Source organism: Myotis yumanensis, unplaced genomic scaffold (assembly GCF_028538775.1).
Source record: "Myotis yumanensis isolate MYYU_CA2020_CCGP unplaced genomic scaffold, mMyoYum1.0.hap1 SCAF_2, whole genome shotgun sequence".
Taxonomy (NCBI): domain Eukaryota; kingdom Metazoa; phylum Chordata; class Mammalia; order Chiroptera; family Vespertilionidae; genus Myotis; species Myotis yumanensis.
The window spans coordinates 13,917,065-13,937,490 of NW_027223753.1; the positions used below are offsets into that span (position 1 = coordinate 13,917,065).

The 20,426-nt window shown below is 53.5% G+C and overlaps 1 protein-coding gene across 4 annotated transcripts in view; it reads left to right on the forward strand.

Moving 5' to 3' along the window:
* The window catches only part of EPHB2 (EPH receptor B2), a 180,603-nt gene that overhangs the window by 148,129 nt on the left and 12,048 nt on the right, over nucleotides 1-20,426 (forward strand). For 2 of the 4 annotated variants that reach the window (XM_070404317.1, XM_070404319.1), the window contains exons 6-9: nucleotides 6,129-6,253; nucleotides 12,700-12,862; nucleotides 15,065-15,173; nucleotides 16,297-16,364. In XM_070404317.1, coding sequence (XP_070260418.1) covers nucleotides 6,129-6,253; nucleotides 12,700-12,862; nucleotides 15,065-15,173; nucleotides 16,297-16,364 — 465 coding nt within the window. The remainder of the gene's footprint in view (nucleotides 1-6,128; nucleotides 6,254-12,699; nucleotides 12,863-15,064; nucleotides 15,174-16,296; nucleotides 16,365-20,426) is intronic. The other 2 variants (XM_070404318.1, XM_070404321.1) reach the window with 1 other exon arrangement.

A 20,426-nucleotide genomic window follows, 5' to 3' on the forward strand; every position in this document is an offset into this window, starting at 1 on the left:
TTTCAGGACTCAGGTGGTTAGATTGGGTCCACCTGGGTAATCAGGACACTCTCCCCATCCCAGGAGCCACAGCTTTAATCACGTCTGCAAAGTCCCTTGTGCCATGTCAGGGAACGTGCCCCCAGATTCCAGGACCAGGACGTGGCCATCTTTGGGGGCCATTATTCTGCCTATCCCGAAAGGGGACACAAGTCAAACGCAAGCCCGTCGGCATTGGCAGGGGCCTTGGAGTTCAGCAGGGCCAACTCCTCCTTTTAAAGAGGAGAAAGCTGACGCCCAGAGCGGTTCCTAAGTGGTGGCCCACGATGACTCAGCAGCTCCTTGGCAGAGCCCGTCTCCAGGTTCGCCCGGCCAGGCAACCCCACTCCCCATGGCTTTCCCGTGAAAAGACTTTCAACTTGCCCAGGCCCTTCCCGCCACCGTGCTCTCCTCTGATCCTCCGGCCCTCCTGGGGGGTGGGCACACAGTGGCTCCGTCCCTAGAACTGGCAGGAGCATGTACTCACTGACTTCGCTCCCTGGGGGCGGAGAGGATCAGAGAGAACCAGGCCAAGGGAGCCCCTGGCGAGGCCCGTGCCTGGGGAAAGGAAGAGAGAGGAGCGGGCACTTCCCTCCCTGGGCCGAGCCCTCTGAATGCATCGCCCTCTTTGATCCTCCCAGGCATCTGCAGGGAAGGCATTGCCGGCCTCGGGTATCAGTTAAGATTGGGTTTGGCTACATGTAACAGGAAGAGAAATAACAGGTCGCCGCTGCCACAGGCATGCTGTTGAACAACCCACCGTAAATCCCATGGCGTAAAAACAAGGAGCACTTATTTTAGCTCAAGAGTCTCCGGGTGGGCTGGATGGGTCTTGGCGGGGAGCATTCACATGTTTGCATTCTGTCTTCTCAGACTCACTCGGCAGCTCTTGGGATGTTGTAGGGCTTTGTTGCACGTTTGGGGGTGACTGCTGTCAGCTGGTTAGGAGTGGCCCTGGCTGAGACAACCGGACAACAGCTCTGCTCCCGGTCTCAGCCTCCCGCAGGTCAGCCTGGGCATGCTCTTTCTTGGGCAATCACAAGGAACCAAGACAGCGTCAGACACGTGCCAAGGGCTCTCCCAAGCCTCTGCTTAGGTCATGTTTGCTTATATCCCACTGGCCAAAGCGAGTCAATGGCCAAGCCCAGCTAGAGTCAGAGAGAGTGGGGACTAATAAGTTACAAGGCAAAGGGTGTAGATATAGGAAGGCAATTAACACAACCTGTGTATCCTAGTGGCTTAGACAGAATGAAGGTTTTGTTTTTTTTTTTCTTATCTGTAAAGGATGTCACAAGACAGGAGTTAGGACAGCTCCATGGAGTCATCAGGGATCCAGGCTTCTCAGCACACAGCTTCTTGTCCTTGTGGGCCAAAATGGCTGCAAGAGCCCCAGCTATTACTTCCATGTCCCGGGCAGCATGGAAGGAGGAGAGTGGTCCCTTTGAGCGAGACCTCCTAGAAGTCCCACCTTTCGCTTATATCACAGGCAAGCACATTGTCATGTGGTCACTTCTAGCTGCCAGAGTTTTGGGGGAAAGTAGTCTTTTATTTGGGCACAAGGTACCTAAGAACCAGGGTTTTGTTAATTTGAGAAAGAAAGAATGGATATTGGATAGGCAGTGAGTAGTGTCGGCCACATCCCAATTTATAGCTGAGGAACGTGGGCTCAGAGAGAGAAGTAACTTGCCTGTGGTCACACAATCACCTGTCATAAGAGAGCTGGGATCTGAACCCTGGATGCCACCTCTTCTCTCCTGCACCACCATTCAAGAGCCTTTGCTGAACATTCAGCTACTCACACTGCTGTTTGAGAGCCTGAGTGGCCCAGACTGCTACATCGGCTGACATCCCCTGACCCCTTACTCTGGGCCAGGTTCTTTATATTCAGGTCTTCATTTAACCTCCCAACATCCCTGCCATTGTCCCCGTTCTACAGAGGAGAAACTGAGGCACGGAGGGGTGAAGTAGGTTTCTCAGGGCTACCTGACCTGAGGCCCAGGCTCTTACCATTTTGCTAATCCAGGTGCTGGGTAGGACTGGGTTCCACCGGGCAGCCACAGGTGGGATCGAGGCAGTTCAGCAGCCCACTGGAAGGTGGGGGATTAGATGTTCCCACAGCGTCACGCCCAGGGCCTGGCCTCTGCCTGCTCATAGCCCACTTGTAGACAAGGCTGGGTAGTCAGGGGGAGAAAAAACCAACCTGGTCCCAACCTGGTCCTGATCCCAGCCCTGAGCCGAGGCACTTGATCTGCCTCACTTTCCTCATCTGTAAAGTGAGGTGTTTACCTCCGACTCCATCTGCTTGTGTGGCAGCCGGTAGGTGCTGCTAAATCTATGCTGAGCCAAGAGAAGAATGAATGATCAGATGGACAGACAATCACCACCCTTTTCTCAGGTTCAAGGAAAAATATATAGCATCTCCTGGACCCACTTTTTGTTTTTTGTTTTTGTGTCTAAAATATGTTCCACAGCCCAGCCAACGTGGCTCAATGGTTGAGTGTTGATCTACCAACCAGGAGGTTACAGTTCGATTCCTGGTCAAGGGCACATGTGGGCTCGATCCCCGGTGTGGGGCGTGCAGGATTCTTTCTCATCTTTGATGTTTCTATCTTCTCTCCCTCTCCCTTCCTCTCTGAAATCAATAAAAACATATATATACATATATATATTCCACAGATCACTGCTTCCAAAAGACATTAATAACTGTTATGTGAAAAAGCAGTTCTGAAGCCAAATGAGACTTAGACTGCCAGGCTAACCCAGGTTAACTAAGTGTCTCCCCAGCAGGACTTCTCAGAGCCTTGAATAAAGGTGTGTGCCGCGTGAGTCTCACAGGCCGGGGTCTAGAACTCTGTGTATCTCAAACCTTCTCGGCCGTGGACACCTTTTCTTCATAGAGAAGCGCCACCCTGGCACCAGTTGTCAGCTTTTCCCTTGTTCTGTCCCACACAACCTAAGCGCTCCGGTCCCGTCGGAAAGAAACACAGGCCCAATCTCCGGGAGAGTTTTGTTCTGTTGTGTGAATTATGACCAGGTCACCCAGAATTCGTTGGATCTTTGGGAGTTAACTGCATTGCTACAGGTTTAAGAGACAAACACTCAAAACAGCCATCCTATTATCAAGCAGAAATGCTAGGGGTCCTGTCTCGGGTAAGGTATTCCTGCTTCGGACCCTGGTGAACGCAAGCACAGCAGTAAACAGTTGATGTGGTATCGCAGGCTGGCTGGTCGGCAAGCCCCAAGTCATGTCCGCAGGTCAAATCGCAGGGCGCACCGGGTCTGAGGGAGAGAGAATTGTCAGTGACTGTCAGACAGGCCACACTGTCTCCCCCTGGAGCCCTAGCTCCGGCCCCAGGGTCCGTGGACTCAGTCAGGCTCCTCAAGGGGCTAGAAAAGGCGAGAGCCGGCCCTTCCTTCCTTCCTTCCTCCCTCCCTCCCTTCCTTCCTTCCTTCCTCCCTTCCTTCCTTCCTTCCTTCCTTCCTTCCTTCCTCCCTTCCTTCCTTCCTTCCTTCCTTCCTCCCTTCCTTCCTTCCTTCCTTCCTTCCTTCCTTCCTTCCTTCCTCCAGTAAATATCAACCAAACACCTACTCTGGGCCACACACTGTTCCAGGCACGAGGCATAAAGGATTGAATAAAAGAGACAAGGTCCCTGCCCTCAGATCACGTTAGCTCTGTACAGGAAAGAGTGTGTGAGATGGTGAGAGGCCGGGCAGTCAGGTCGAGGGGAGGTAAGGGAGGGTCTCTCTAAGGAGGCAGCAGTTTAGCTGAGACCGGAATGAAGAGGAGGAGCCGGCCATGGAAGATGTGGAGGAAGAGGCGACCAGGCAAGAACGTGAGGCCAAGACCCTGAGAAAGGAATGACCTTGGTCTGACTGGGAACAGAAAGGCAGCCGGTGTGGCTGGCGCCTGGGAGCGAGGCGGTGAGTGGCAGGAGGTGGCAGGCGCCAGGCAGGTGGGCCTTGCAGGGCCTGTGGCGCACCTGTGTTCCATCCAGGTGCAGTGGAAGCCACTGTCAACAGGAGTGGAGATGTCAGAGAGGCAGCGGGATCCGAGAGTCGGGCTGGCGTCTCGGGCTGCCCGATGCCCAGCGACTCCCCATGCCCTCTAAGCTCATGGGGTCCTCTGACTGGTGAAGAGTAAAGGCCGAGTGTAGGGCTCTCCTTCATTCCTCAGAGCTCAGGGCTATGGAGGCAACGCTGAGCAGGCAGGTCATCAGCCCCCAGACTTCCTTCCTATCAAAGGGTACTCGTCCCAGAACACCCTCAGAGACCACCTCAGTCCACCCCTTCACGCCCTGCGGGGGACACGGAGGCACACACGAAGCCCGCTCCCCCAGGTCTCAGCTAATGAAGGGACGGATCCTCCCCCAGGGCTCGCCGGAGGCAGCAGAGCCCCTGACCACCTGCTCCAGCCACACAGGCCCCGCCTGGCTGGCCTCCCTGCTTCCCCTCTCGGTCACAAGCCTCTTTTGTGCTTGCTCCCTGGGGCTCCATCTCCTTGCAGGGGTCACAGGACATCGCTGACCCCATCGCCCTGCCAGCATGCCCGGCTGGTAATTGAAAATACCAGAATTCCCTGAAGACCAGCTTACAGGGAAACCTGACACCCCAGGGTGGACAGCAGGCGGCAGGAGGGATGAGAGCACATCCAGCTGTTCCCTGTTCTCCGCTGTTAATCCCCCCCGGATTCCGGCAGAAAGGCCAGCCCTGCTTGGCCCCCTTTGGCCTGCCTTGATCATCTTCCCAGCAATGCCGCCTCCTTGCCACACCCAGGGATACGGGGCTTACAGGATCAGAGCCGGGTTAGCTGCCTGTAACCCAAATCTGCCAGCTAAGCCTGCCAGGCCCAGACCCCCACGGCCATGTGGGACCTGCCTCCACCAACAGCTGAGCTCCCGGAGCCGGGGCGGGCCAGGTGGGTGGTAGTGAGATGAGTCAACAGAAGCCGAGTAAAGTGCGCTTCGCAGCAACAGCGTGGGATCTGGACCAGGGTGTTGTGAGGGTCACTGCTTTCCAGACCTCCCTGGTCAGCCTGCATCAGCCACGGCCACTGGAGGAGAAAGCCTGTGTGGGACCCAGGTGGGCCTGGATTCAAAGATCAGCTCCACTACCTGCTAACTTCATACCTCAGTGCCTCCGTTTTCTCACCCATAAAATGGGTATACTCATTAATAATAACAGCCTCATGGGGTTGATATAGCAGTTAAGTGAGTTAACTGACGTAAAGCACTTGGAAAAGTGCCAGGAGTGAACAAGGAAGTGTTAGGTGTTAGCTGTGGGGGCCTTTTTCCTTGTCTGGTCATCGTTGGGCATACAGGGGCTGTCAAGATGACAAGCGTGATGGCAGCTTGTGTTTTAGTGGAGGAGCGGGTTCCTGGCCCCACTGCAGTCCTCTGTGGCTCCCCAGTGCCTCAGGATAGGACAAGCCCCCAGGCCTGGAGGCCTGGCCCCCAGCTGCTCCGCAACCTCGGCCTTCGCCTCTTGGAACTACTTGTACCTCTGCTTCGAGACTACCTGGGCCCAAAGGCCCCAGGAACAGGTTAGGCTGGGCAGTGAGAGGGGCAGTCGTGGGCAGAAGCCAGGCTGTGAGAAGCAGCGTGGTGGGTAGAAAAGATACGAGACCAGCTGGTCCGGGCTCTGGCCCTGGCCCCACCTCTGCCTGCTAGGTGACCTGGGACAGGTTACCTCCCTTCCCAGTGGACAGCAGCACCTGCGCTGCTTAGAACTGCGGGTTCTCAGGCCCCGCCCAGACCTGTGGCATCAGAATCTGGGCGGTGGTGCCCAGCAATATGAGTTTTCACAAATCTGATGCCCCTCAAGTTTGAAAAGTGCAGTCATTTTATAGGGACACATTCTGCCACTTTTGCTCGTTGCTAGAAGGTGAGTCACAGGGAAGGAGGTGAAGGGAGTGCAGTGTCCCTCCTCGGGGCTGGATCACCTTGGCCAAGTGGGGGCACCTGTGACCCTGCATGAGTCCCTCTGCACCTGCTGGCCCCCCAGGGTGTGGCCTCGGCGAGATGCTTCCCCTCTTCTGGGCGCCTCTGAGGTTGGGCCAGACGCTGCACCCTCTCATGCCCACCCCAACCCCTGACCTCTGACCTCTCTTCCAGCTCCGTCAGCTGTGTCCATCATGCACCAGGTGAGCCGCACCGTGGACAGCATCACCCTGTCGTGGTCCCAGCCTGACCAGCCCAACGGTGTCATCCTGGACTATGAGCTGCAGTACTACGAGAAGGTACCTAGGCTCCTGGCGCGCTCCCCACCCCCACCTCCCTGATGGCCCCCCCCACTCAGGCCGGGCCTGGGGTACCACTGTCCTGCAAGACGAGACACCACCTTGAAGCAGAAAGAGCACTGGCCTCAGGCTCAAATTGTGGCTTTGCTCCTGCCTGGCTGTGAGGCCTCAGGGGGGTGCCTTGACCTCTCTGAGTCTGACTTTTCTGGTCTGGGGACCTGGCCGGCAACCTCAGTAACATGCGGTGGTCACAGGCCTTTCCCCTGTGACTTCAGCTGTCCTGAAGCTCTGAAGACCTGGGTTTCCCAAAAGCTGCGTTTATTAAGCAAGGATTGGTCATTCACCCATTCCGAAGCCGAGACACTGCTCGAGAGCTTCTGCCCAGAGAGGAGCTTTCTCCTGTGCTGCTCGGCTTCCAGCTAAAACACTGCTTTTCATTTGCCTGCATGCCCTTCGTCTGGGGGGAGCGTGCTTTCTCTTTGAGCTTTTAACTCAGACCCTTGTCACTCCCTTTGGGGACCTCTAGAAGCCAGGGGCCTGGGGTTGGAAGCCACTGTGTAGTAGAAGGAGCATTGGACTAGGAGTGAGAAGCCGTGGGTTCAAATCCCAGCCCCACCAGCAGCCAGTGTGTGAACGTGGGCAGCCATCATTCTCTCTCTGAGCCGCAGTTTCCTCCTGGGTCAAGGGCGAATGAGACCCCCTCCCTCACCTGGGGGCTGTGCGGGTATAGTGCCCAGCAGGTGCCTGGCCCTCAGCAAAGTGGAGTGTGCTTTCCCTGCCTCCCTCCCCTGCCCTGCCTGCCGCACGGTGGGCCAGGCCTCGCGGTGTAAGGCCGGTGAGCTGAGCACGTGTGCATGTGAGGCCTGCCTAGGCGGCTGAGCATCAGAGGCCTAGGGAACGCTGTGTGACTGGTGACTTTTCTTACCTGCTCCCGGAGGCACAGACAGCCTCAGAGATTGCAGGGGCCCCTGGAAAATGTTCCACTGGACTCCCTTTCGGACTAAGGCGTGAGTGACTATGGGACGTGCTTTAGTTGAGGCCGAGCCCGTTGGAAATGGAAATGACGGAAAGGCTTTCCCTAAGGACTGAGAGGAAATGAGGTGGAGACAGTTCCAGCCAGCCCGGCGGAGCCCAACCTTCTCACTCTGTCAGCTGCTGGGTCCCCCAAGCCCTGGAGGGTCCCAGGGGTTCATCAAACACCTCTCCAGCCTCACCCGGCTGGTTTCTGATCGTTTCCTTACCCATCCCTCCTCTTGGCAATGCGTTCCTAGAGGCCAGGGACCACATCTGTCCCCTTCACCACGTGGTCCCCAGCCACCTGGGCCTAGCTGGCACCAAGGACACTTGATAAATGGCGGCTGGATGAAGAAGTGATGAATCCCTTCCCATGGCCTGTTCTTCAAGGTGGAGACCTGGCCTCTCCTCTGCTGTGTCCCCAGGGGATGACGGGAGGGACGCAGCTCCACGCCTCGCTGGCCCCGGAGGGCCTGCTGGAGCCGGGCCTCCCAGGTAGTGGGACCAGCTGCTGCCAGGCTCAGGAAGCCTGGGCCCTGCAGGAGCAATCATGTCCACTTCCTCTGGTGGGGGCAGCTTAGCAACTCGGAATTCAAAAAGGAAAAAAACTAATTAAGAAGCTTGATGATTAAATGAAACGGAAAGTGTTTGTCCCCAGAGACTGGATCGGAAATGAGGAATCCCGGCACAGGTCCTGCCCACGACCCATTTCCTACCCACGCAGGAGGGGCTGGGGAGGCAGTGGAGGTGTGAACCAGGAGGCAGCTCTGCCCTACTTTCTGCTGCTGCCTGGGCATCCCCAGGCCCATGCCAGAGGTGGCCGGGCCAGCAGGCCTTGCAGCAGCCACCGCTATCGCCTGCTCACGTTTCATGAGGGCTCACTGTGTGCTAAGCACAGCATATCCGTTGCCTCCTTCCTTCTCGCAGCGTTGCTATCCACCCTGTTGGGCAGGAGGGGAAACTGAGGCACGGAGAAATCGTGTAACGTGTCCAAGAGCACCCGGCTGCTAAGTGGCAGGGCAGGGGTGTGGACCTGTGCTCTCACTCTTCACCTGGCTCTGCTGTCTCCCAGTTTCTCCCAGGGATGCTTCTGGGATAACCTTTAAGAGGTGGACAAAACCAGGCTCCGATGATGGATTTTCAGCATAAATGGCGGGAGACGAACAGCCTGAGGTGTGGCCGTGATAAGACGTGTCCCTGCTTCCATCAGCCCCTCTCCCCAGGGCCTGGGGTACAGAGGGAGGCAGCTTGGCCTCTGCCAGTGGGGAGATGGGACACTGGTTCATTCAACACTCACTGTCACCAACTTCGGACTGGGTGCTGGGAACATCAAGAGTAACTAGACATGCCTGGAGGCCTTCCCTTTACAGTCCAGAGAAAAAGACGGGTTCGGGTACAAATAGCCATTAGACAAGATGAGATACAAACCACAGAAGGGCCAGCAAAGGTCCCCTGGGGTGACTAAGGAGGACCCCATAATCCTGGTATATGTGAGAGGAAGTCTTCATTCAGATGACATTTGAGCTGAACCTTGAAAGATGCTAGGACGAGTGATGAGAGCAGGATCATTCCAGGAGGCAAGAACGGTATGTGCAAAGGCCCTGGGGCAGGAAGGTGCTGGCTGCACTCTGAGAATAGAGCAGGTGAGTGTGGCAGGAGTAACATGAACAAAGGAGAGGTGTGTAGGGGTGGTGTTTAGAGAGGGAGGCAGGGCAGGCTGTGGTGGGCCTGCCAGGCTTTTGGAGCCTGGATTCAATTTAAGGTACAATGGGAAGCCATCAGGAGGTTTTGGAATGGTGTGATCTGGTTCATTACTTTAAAAGGTTCCTGTAGCTTGCTATGTGGAGAATACAGGTAGACTCTGTACAGGGATCTCATGGGACAGCAAGTGAGAAATGACGGTGGCATGGAGTTGGCGAGATGGTGAGAAACTGCCAGATTCAGACAATATTTTGAAACTCAGGGGACTAGGGAAGGGTGACAGTCAACTCCCAGTAGATGGCGGTGCCTTTTCCTGGGGCAGATGTGGGTTTGGGATTTGCAGATGCAAGTGTGGAGCTTGACGGGAGTGGGGAGGTGTAGCCCAGAACAGACAGGAGTGTGCAGAGGAAGAACAGTGGAAGGACAGATTGAGGAAAATGGCAAGATTTAAGGACAGAAAGAAAATGCAGTTGGTGAAAGTGTCGGAGACACTTTCTTCCTCTCCACGGGGAGGGACAGCCAGGCTGCAAGTAGTGAGATTTATTTCTAATAGGTCCACAGCCTGCTCTTACCTGATACGTCAGAATCCTCCTGGTGCCTGCATTGATTTCTTTAATGAATGCTCTAGATCTTCCCAGGTAGGGAAGTTAGGTACCGAGCCCTGCGGCCCCCTGTGGGCCCCACCCCTATCTCCTTTCCTACTTTTCCTTTTCTTCTTTAGAAAGGGCTCCGTTGGAGCAGGCTCTTCATTTGGTCTCTCCCCAACTTCACTGGGATTTCCCATTCTGCCCAGAGCCCGGAGCCCAGAGCTGACAACCATTTTGCTGGAAGTCTTCTAGAGGTCGCTGACGAATAGTGGTCAGTCCGACGAGGGCTGGCCTTGTCCATCGGTTCCAGCATCCCAGGGGAGGTGGCCTCCATTGGCAGCTGCCCCAAAGCACATGGGTTCATGCTCCCTTTGGCTCCTCAAGAGCTCAAGGAGAAGAGTCATTTGTGAGGCCGGCTATGGCGGATGGGCCTGTGTAGGCCACATTGATTTCTGTATCTATTCAACAGAAATTTCTACTTGGCAGAAGTGAAGGGAAAGGACATTCCAGGCAGAGGGAGCAAAGATTGAGGGCGGTGGGGCGGGGGGTGTATGTGTGAATGAAAGTCCAGATTGTATTCCAGGTGTTGCCTAGTGTATGTGGAGCAGTATCTACAGGGGAAGGTTTGCTCATTCATTCACTTGCACATTCATTCACCCACCTAATGAACGTTGGTGATGATAACAACAATGGTGATAGATGACACTTAAGTCCTTATGTGTGTTAGAGACTCTCCGAAAATCTGTACCCATTATTTCCTATTGAATCTCAACAACCACTGTGTGTGGCATATAGTTGTGTTCCATTTTAAAGATGAGAAAACTGAGGCTCATAGGACTTAAGCAATGCACCCTCTGCCTCATTGGCCCTTAGTCTCTGGATAAGGACTCAAACAAAGGACTAGTGGATTTCATACTAAATTTATTCCCCTAACCCAAATAATCCTTATTTAGATAAGGGTACTCTTGGGGTTAGGGTAGGGGAGACTAACTGATCAGATCTTATCTTCACAACAACCCTGAGCGGTTGGAATTTATTGTTCCATTTTCTGGAATGGAAAACAGGGCTCAGGGAAATGGTCTTTCCCAAGGTCACAATGCAAGCAAGTGGAAGAACTCGCATTGGAAATGACTTCCAATCCCCTGCAGGGTCCTGTGCCCCACGTTAGAGAAGGGATCCACTCAGGTTGTTCTCCATTCTCCCAAGGCACCGAGACCACTGTTACCTCCCATCTCCCTCTTATGACCAGGAACATGAAACTTCCAGCCTGCGTGGGCACCCACCCAGGCTGCACAACCGACCCCTTGGCTTGGGCTAGCGCTAGCCCGAGCAGATCCCATGTTAGACGGCGGCACCTAGTGGCCAGGCCTGGTAGTACATCCTGGGTTCATAGATTGTGAATAGTCTATATTCATTCATGTCGGTGGTTAGTGAGGACCTACCATGTGTGGAGCCTGGGCGTTCCCAGAGATGAATGAGATAAGATCCCTGCCCTCAGAGTACCACATTCTCCTTAGAGAAGACACGTGTATCAATAAAAATATATTTTTAAATATTTTAAAAAGAAAGACATGTATATCAGAACAATAGGTGGGAGACAATGGACCTGCGCCATCTGGCTGGGGTATCTGGGAAGTCTCCCCAGCAGAGGCAGTCCTGGTGCTGGGTCTTGAATAAGGAGAAGGGAACTGCAGGCAGATGAGGAAAGGGTATTTCAGATGGGGCAGCAGGACTTGCAAAGGCTCAGGGAGAGAGGGCTGCCAAATAAAATATCGGACATCAGAGTTACATTTGAATTTTTAAAAATAGTAACATTTGTAGTTACAGTTATTATCTGTAATAACATTGCTCGCACTCATTTAATTGTTTCAGGAGAGTGTTCAGGGGCTCTGTGCCTCCCTGACATGTGCATGATTGGCATGCGTGTTTTTCTGCATAAGGGGTCATAGCTTTTCATCAGCTTCTCAAAAGGGTTCCAGATCCTCAAAGGGTTAAGTTCTCCACCCTGTTTGCTTTTCTGAACTGGGCTTTCCAAGACCAGGGCCTGTGCTTTCACTGGTGCCCAGTGCCCAGCCCAGGGCCTAATGCAAAGAGGGTATTTGGAGAAGGTTCTCTGGGCAGCTGACAGGTGCCTGAATGAGCATCAACTAGGCAGGTAAACATTTGCATCCAATTCAAACACATCTCCACCCCTATTGCAGCAGCTGGCTCTTTGTTCTGTCCAGGCTCCTCAGGTCTCCCTGGGCAGTACTTAGGAGGTGAGAATTGGCATTCTGCATCTCTCAAAGGTACCCAAAGACATGAACATTAGAGGTGGCTGCTGCATGGTTTTGAGTCCCAAAGCAGCCATCAACTGATGCACGTGACCTTGAGCATAATTTTCCCTTTCTGGGTCTTCATTCTTGTCCGACTCAAGTGTGCTAAGGCTGAATAGGGGTCCTTCCTCTTAATCCATCAAGGCATGAGGCAGAGAGAGGGATGCAGAAGTGAGCAATGTGGGCCGTCTCCCTGCTGTCCACAAGAATTCACAGTCTAGACCCCAGAGTCTGCACACAGTGACCACTCAGTATATGTGTATTAGTCAGCTGTTGTTGAGATGATGCTGCAGAACAAACAACCCCAAATCCAGTGACCTACAACAAGTAGCTATTTTTCTTACTCATAGGTTTATATCTGTCGGTCAGCTGAGGTGACTCCGTTTCACTCTAGAATTTAGGTCAAGATCTTTTCCCCCTTTCTCTCTTTCTGGAACGAGTTGTTACCCAGCTAAGCCCCCCTTATGGCAGATTGCAGAATCACAGGAGGCCAAGACAAGTCAACAAGTATATGTAAAGCCCCTGCTTGCATCATGTCCTCTAGAATATTCCAGTGGCCAAAGCAGGTCATGTAGACAAACTCAGTATCCATGAGGAGGAGAAATGCACTCTGCCTTCTCTTGGGTTGCAAAATCACTTGCAGAAGCTGCAGGTGTGTGATTCTGTACTGGGAGGGAGTGAAGAATTGAGAACCACAGATGTCTATCTGGTGGCCAGAACCCTTCCCCCCCACCCCCCGCCCCACCCCACAAGTGGCAGGAGTGGTCAGTGGGCTGTGGGCCCACTGTGGGCAACAACCTCGCTAACTATCTTCTCTGTTCCTCGGCAGGAGCTCAGTGAGTACAACGCCACGGCCATAAAGAGCCCCACCAACACAGTCACTGTGCAGGGCCTCAAAGCCGGCGCCATCTATGTCTTCCAGGTGCGGGCACGCACCGTGGCAGGCTATGGGCGCTACAGTGGCAAGATGTACTTCCAGACCATGACAGAAGGTAAGAGGTGCCAGAGGGTTGGAGGGGGGGTACTGACTCCACAAACAGAACAAGCCCAAGAGCCACCTTCCCACACAGCGCCTTTGTGCCCATTAGAAACGGCACCCCCCTGCTCCTTGATGTCAATCAGCCCCCCTTCCCTCCTGGCTGGGAGCCTCTGTGCACTGTACAAACTGCACAGCCCTATATAAAGGCACTGTCCTGTGGCCGGGAAAGGCTTGTGATATCATCCGTTACCATCACGTCAGCCGGGCCACTTCCTTTCCCACGACTCCTGGGAGCTCAGCACCGACGTGCAGTCGCTCTGAGCAAATCACACCCATTCTGTGGTCCAGATTTTCCTCATCTATACAATGAAAGCAATCATATTCAACCTGAAAACACAGAACTGCTTCGTCCCTGCACTAGTTCAGCAGGGAGACGCGCTGGGATGGATTAGTAACATCTACCCTGGGCCAGAGAAAGGGAGGTTGCAGCCCGTGTGTTTTGTGGCTCCCAGTCGGGGACCACGTGGTCTCTATGTACCCTTCCTGCTCTAATGATCTTTGAAGGGCAGCAGAGTTAAAGAGGGTGGACTCTGGTGCCTGACAGATGGAAATTACAATGGAGGTTCAGGCCCGAAGCAACGTACCTTACCCCTCTGAGCCTGTTTTTCTCTTCTGTAAAGGGGGATGATAACAGCTATCTCATTAGCATCATAGTACAAGGATGGGAACAAATGTACAGGCCCTAGCACAGGCCCTTGCTGTGGGAAGCACGTACTAAACACTCAGTAAATATCAGCTGTTAATGTTACTGAGTGTTTTAAGGGTTGGTCACTGTGCTAAGAATGCTATGTATCTTGTTTGATTCTCGGAACAGCCCAGTGATGCACTGGCTATGTTAACACTCCGGTGTGGGGTGAATTTCCCGCCAAAATATAAGATGGCGCGGGCAATTATTTAGGTTTCCCGAGCAAAATCAGGGATTTTTATGATACCTATTACCCCAATGGGTATGAAACGGTTCGCATACGCAGGTAGGTATCTTTGTGAACGGCAAACAAACAAATATTTGGTAATACGCAGTTACAATCGGCCCGAGTTTACACGTTTCCCGCACTCCACCGCAAATCTATATGAACCGAGTTAAGACGGCTCCCGCGGAGTACGCGCAATTCACGCGAGCCGACTTAACTCGTTTCCCCCACTCCAAGTGTTAATCCATTTTACAGATGAGCAAACTGAGGCTTAGTGAGGTCACACAGAAAGTGGCCAAAGCCAACACTTGAACCCAGATCTGTTTGACCCAAGGCTGTGGGCTTAACCGAGACAATGCGTAAAATGCACTCGGCATTGGCCTCGCTCTTGCAAACCACTCAGTACATTCTCAATGTCACCAACATCATCATCGTTTTAAATTCTATTATTATTCCCATTTGCTTTCATGACCAGACGGGCTTGTCAAAGTCAGGGACAAGGTCAGTCCTGGGTCTCAGCGCCAGCACACATTTGTGGAATAATAAAGAAAGGATCTGGGACAGTCCTCCAGCACCCATGTCAGTGACGCTCACCCAGCACTCACGAGGGCTGAGAAAGGTGAAAACGCTGGCTGTGAGGAAGGGGGACTGGGGATAAGAACTAATGCTGGAAGAGATGGGGACACTGTGAGGGAAATGCTGGAGCCTCGTCACCAATAAAGCTGGCCCGGAGCTTGGCTGGTTGGTGCAAGGGCCCCCAGGCTCACAGAAACGACAACTATAACCTCACGTCCTATTTGGTGAGCGCTAACTCTGTGAGAAGTATGATTCTCCCCACTTTACAGAGGAGGAAACTGAGCCACAGAGAGGTAAGTCGCTCTATGAGAGTTCACACAGACAGTAAGTGGCACCACTGGGACTCAAACCCGGGGAGTCTGGCCTCAGAGTCTGTGCTTACCACTGTCTCTCCTTATGTGGCAGCTTATTGTTGTTGATTTTCGTAGCCACATTGAGATATGGATATTATACCCATGTTATTGTTGAGAAATTGAGAGTTAGAGCAATTCATGGACGTGTCCAAGGTAACTAGTGAGCCAGTGACAGCCAGTTCTCCACCTGAGCATGTGACAGGGACTCTGTGAGGAGCAGGAACAGAGCCTGGGATCCCGGGAGACCCCGCAGGGCGCTGGGCTGTTGGGGCTCCCGGCGCCAGGCTGAGAACACTGCGTGCGCTTTCTCCCCAGCCGAGTACCAGACCAGCATCCAGGAGAAGCTGCCACTCATCGTCGGCTCCTCGGCGGCTGCCCTGGTCTTCCTCATCGCCGTGGTTGTCATCGCCATCGTGTGTAACAGGTGGGTGGGTGTCCCCCAGCCCCTCCAGGCCCGGCGTGCATCCATTCCGCCATTCCTGAACAGTGTTTGTCAACGGAGGAGGCATTTCCATCAGTACCAGGGCCCGAGAGAGGCTCGGGTCGGCCTGGGTACCCCCAAGTGGCCTCTCCCACCTCCTCCTAAACAGCCACCGTCAGCAGCCCATCCCATTGCCCTTGACAAGCCCACTGTTCAGGGTGGCACACTGAGACACCCATACTTCAGCAGGAGGAGCGTCTCAGAGCAGTGGGCAGGAGGACCGCAGGGTGCTGGGAGCTAAGGGGGTGGTGGAGGGAATACAGATCGCCCTGCCTTTGCACTAGTTGAGGCCCCTTCATGATCAGGGCCGTAAGCAGTGTCAGATGGGAGGTTATGGAGCTCAGGGAAGGCGTCCTGGCTGAGGTGGCTGGGAAGAGGGAGAGGACACAGGCAGGAGGAGGTGGGGGAAGAGCACCCCCACTGGCTGGGATGGCATGTGCAGGAAGGGGGCGTGGTTCCCTGACTTCTGGGGAAAGGCGAAGAGAAACTCTTCTTCCTTAAAGAGTTGCCCACTTTATTTTTTTATATATTTTTAATGATTTCAGAGAGGAAGGGAAAGGGAGAAAGAGACAGAAATATCAGTGATGAGAGAGGATCATTGATTGGCTGCCTTCTGCATGCCCCACACTGGGGATCAAGCCCACAAGCTGGGCACATGCCCTGACCAGGAATCAAACCGTGACCTCCTGGTTCATAGGTTGAAGCTCAACCACTGAGCCACGCCGGCTGGGCAAGAGTTCCCCACTTTAGAGGACACAGGGTCATAAGGTCAGATGGACAGAAGCCCCCAGGGTTTCTGGGGCCAGGGGCCAGGGGCCATGACCAGAGGCGATGACTTTGCTCTTTGAAAGGGGGTGGGGGAAACAGCGAGCCTGGACTTGAAGTGGGAGAGCGGGAAGGGATGAGTGGGGCCCCGACGGGTGAGGCTGCTAGGCGAGGGGCAGGCAGGGAGGCCTCTGACAGGGATGTGCTTCCAAAGGCCTGCCCACCCTCTCCCTATCACCTGCTGTGGCTCCTAGCTCCCTGGGCGCCTCCAGGTGGCTCCAGCCCTTTGCTCTTGTTCCAGAAGACGGGGGTTTGAGCGTGCTGACTCGGAGTACACGGACAAGCTGCAGCACTACACCAGTGGCCACAGTATGTATGCCCCAGCGGGGCTGGCACCCTTGGGCCCTGCACTGTCAGTTCCCCGGCAACTTCTCCAGCCTTCTTTCTGCTGCAGTCAGACTGAATGACAAGCTGTCCCCTGAACGGGCCGTGCTCACTGTCACCTCGGCTTCTGCACATGCTGTTCCCTCTGCCTGGTCACTCTCCTGTCCTCTTTCCCTGAGCATCTCTTACTCTCCCTCAGGCCTCATACAGACCCCTCTGAGAAGCCTTCCCTGACCCCACCCCAGCCGGGTTTAGGGCTGTTGTCCGTGTTTGCACAACACCCCTTACCTGGCTGCACTGGGCTGGCCGCTCCCTCTCTCTCCAACATTGTCACGGGCGCACACGGAGACCTGGAACGGTGTCTGACCCTCACCACCGCCTCCCCGGCCCCAGCACGCTTCCCATACACAGTAATCACTACTCACGTATTTATAGAACAAACACATGAGCTGAGTGAGGTGATGAGGACCCTAGGCTCCGGCCTGGGAGACGAGAGAGAAGGGAGGAGGGAGGCCTCGTGTCATTCCTTCCAGGTGACTCGTCTGGTGACCGTTCACTCCCACTCAGTGCCTCCATTCCCCCAACTGTCCCCTCCCACCTTAGGCCAGGCTGGGAGCACATGTGCCACACACACCCAGAGCGCTGTCCCCTCCCAAGGGGTCCAGCGGAGAGAAAAGCAGAGCATAGCTTGCTCTCCCTTGGGCCCTGGCAGAACTGACTCTGTGTGGGGGGGAGCATGGGGGTGGGGAGAAGGTGTGTCAGAGACCTCACTCAGGGAACAGGAATTCCCAGTGGGTCTAACATAGGTTCTCAAACTGTACTCAGTGGGGTATCCTAGGGCTCCTCAGATGGCCACTGGATAAAGGGGGGCCATCAGCATGTCCAGTCACGTGTCACGTATTTGCTGTAGCCTCCCATGTATGCCAGGCCCTGTGACAGGTGCTGGGACATACAAGTCAACAAACCAAATATCCCGGCCCCCGTGAACTTATATTCTAGCGTCAGGGACAGAGAATAAAATATATATATATACATGTCATAAATGAGTGAAGCATACCATATATTAAAAGATGAAAATGCTGTGGGGAAAAGGCAAGAAAGAAGCAGAGTCATGAATTGACAGTGGTGGTTCAGGGTTGTTTTTAACTAGGGGAGTTGGGGTTGGCCTTGCTGAGAGGGTTTCATCTGAACAAAGATACTTAAGGCGCTGGGGGAGTAAGCTGTGCAGCGATACCTTAGGAAAGAGCATCCCAGGCGACGGAGCAGCCAGTGCCAAGCCCTGAGCCTGCGCTATGTCTGGAAGGTTTCGGGAACAGCCAAGGGGCCGCCAGTGGGACTGGAGCAGAGTAAGGGGGTGAGGGGGGGGAGTATGAGGGGCCACAACATGCAGATTCTTGTCAATCATCGAAGGCTCTTGGTTTTTATTCTGAGTGAAATGGGGAGCTTCTAGAAGGATCTGAGCAAAGGACTGATGGGCTCTGAGTTACAGTTCTGACAGGACTTCCCTGGCTGCCATGTAGAAAATGCCCAGAAGGGTGAGGTGCGGCCAGGCAAGGACAGAAGGAGGGAGACCCGTGAGGGGGCTGTTAGGATAACCCAGGGATGGTATGATGATGGCTAGACCAGGGGGCAGTGATGGAGATGGTGGGAAGTGATTGGATTCTGACATATTTTGAAGGTAGAACCACTGAATTTGTTGCAGGACTGGATGTGGGGTCGGCAAGAAGGGCAGAGATGGGAATTCCAGATTAAGCCTCTGGGTGAAACTCGGTTTGAAGTAAAAGTTCCTGGGCTTAACCATCACTGTGGACATAAATGTAAAAATGGTTAAGCCATTCAAATTTCCAGAAGACAATTTAGGTAACCATTTAACTGTGCTGTGAATAGAAAAGGGCTTTCGAAAGTGTAAAAGCAAAGAAAAGGGCAGACAAATTTAACTACACGGAAATAAAAATCACCTGTACATCAAAGTAAAAGTCACAAATTACATCACGCCCTCCGAGTCCCCAAGTTATAAAATCATGATCGTAGAGGTAGCTAAACATACTGACTGCGTTCTACGTGCCTAGAATTGTTTTTGTGCTGTTCGTGTATGCATCCATTTAATCCTTATAATTTCCCACTGTGAGTTCGAGTCAACAGCTGCTCGGGCAGGGGCTGGGGTGCGAACCGAGGGTGTCTGGCTGCAGCATGCAGGCTCTTAGCCACACTGTGCTGTCTCCACCCGGCTGAGCTCACACACGCTGTCACCTGGAGCCATTCGGAGCATCACTATTTAGAGGATGAGTGAGTAACAAGGAGACAGGTGGCCGCAGGGAGCTATTTTAAAACTAGACCCCGGGATTGATTCATAGATCAACGCGATCGGGAGCTCAGGCTCACTCCCCGTGTCCGAGCAGGACTGTTAGTTTCGAAGCACTGCCAGCCCTGGGATCCCTTGTCCACCAGCAGCCCTGTGTGGTCAGGACCCTGGAGGAAGCTGAGAGGCGTGTGACTGGGCTGATGTCCCCTTTACGGGCTCATGTGTTCCGTCATTCAGCAGGTGCTGAGTGAATACCAACGGCTATGGTGCCTGGATGTGGAGCCAGAGGGACTGACCTGATTTCTCATTCTTACTCCACCACCGGCCAGCTAGGTTGCCTTGGGGAAGTCATCGAACCTCTCTGAGTCTGGGCATCTTTATTTATTGATTGATTTCTTTTTTTAATTTTTTTTACTTCAGAGAGGAAGGGAGAGGGAGAGCAAGATAGAAACATCCATGATGAGAGAGAGTCATTGATTGGCTGCCTCCTGCATGTCCCACACTGGGGATCGAGCCCACAACCCGGACATATGCCCTGACCGGGAATCGAACCATGGCCTCCTGGTTCACTGAGCTACGCCGGCCGGGCTGGCATCTTTATGTGGGAAGTAGCAGGAATGATACTTCTTTCACAAAGCTGTGAGAAGTAAATAAATGAATGGATATTGAAGTGCTTTGTAATAATAATATTTAACAATAGCCATTATAACAGTTCATTATGACTCTTCATTATAATAGTTAGCCATCAGTCAGTGCCTTCTATTTGCCAACCACTCTACTAAGCCCTTTAAAAAGATTATCATTTAATCCCTGCAAGCCCCTTGTGAGGTGGGTCCTGTTTCCTTGTGACCATCATTTCTGGCAGATCCAGAGTTCAAGCCCAGGTCTCTGAGCGCCTGGTCCCTCCTCACTCGTCCTGAATTCCCCACGTAGGTCCAGGATGACAGGTGATGGCCCTGACAGTCATGCCTCATCTAAACACCAGCCCAGTCTTTTCTGAAGAGTCTGCCTGCAGAGGTCCTCATGCAACTTCAGTTCAGCAAATGCCCCTCCTGGGAGCCAGCTCCTGTGCAAGGCTGTGGCCATGAGGAGCTCCCCTTCGATTCCAGGAGACAAGCCGGGAAGCAGCAGAAAACGCTGGCAGTATAGCCTCAGCCAGACCACCTGGATTCAAACCCCACTCCTGCCACTTACTGTCCGTTCCATGCCCCCTCGGGCAGGTCATTTCACCTTTCTTATGCCATCGTTTCTTCACCCAAGGAAAAGGAGGTACAACATTAGGTTGGACCAAATGAAATTGCCGTTTTTGTAGGTCCAAAGCAGTCAAACAGTGACAATTTCATAAGGCTCGGCCTAAATAAATAGCATTGACCTGGTAGGGTTGTTAGAAGGAGTCACTGGGTCAATACCTTTCAAGTGCCTAGAACAGGGTCTCCTGCCTGGGAATCCACACTGAACTGCGAGCCAATGGTGCTCTTAATGGGGAGGTGAAACCAAAGGGTCACAGAAGCAGGATGGCTTCACTCCGAGTCCTGCATTCGATACATGTTTATTGAGCATCTACTGCGTACCACCTTCACATATGTTCTCCAGAGAAAATATTCTGGGGCTCATGACGTGGGGCTCACAGACCCCTAGAGCTTCAGGGCCTATAATTCCAAAATGATATTCTGAACATGGGAGTGTACACACATGTGGATGTTTTTCCAAGGAGGAGATTCATAGCTTTTGCCAAATTCTCAAAG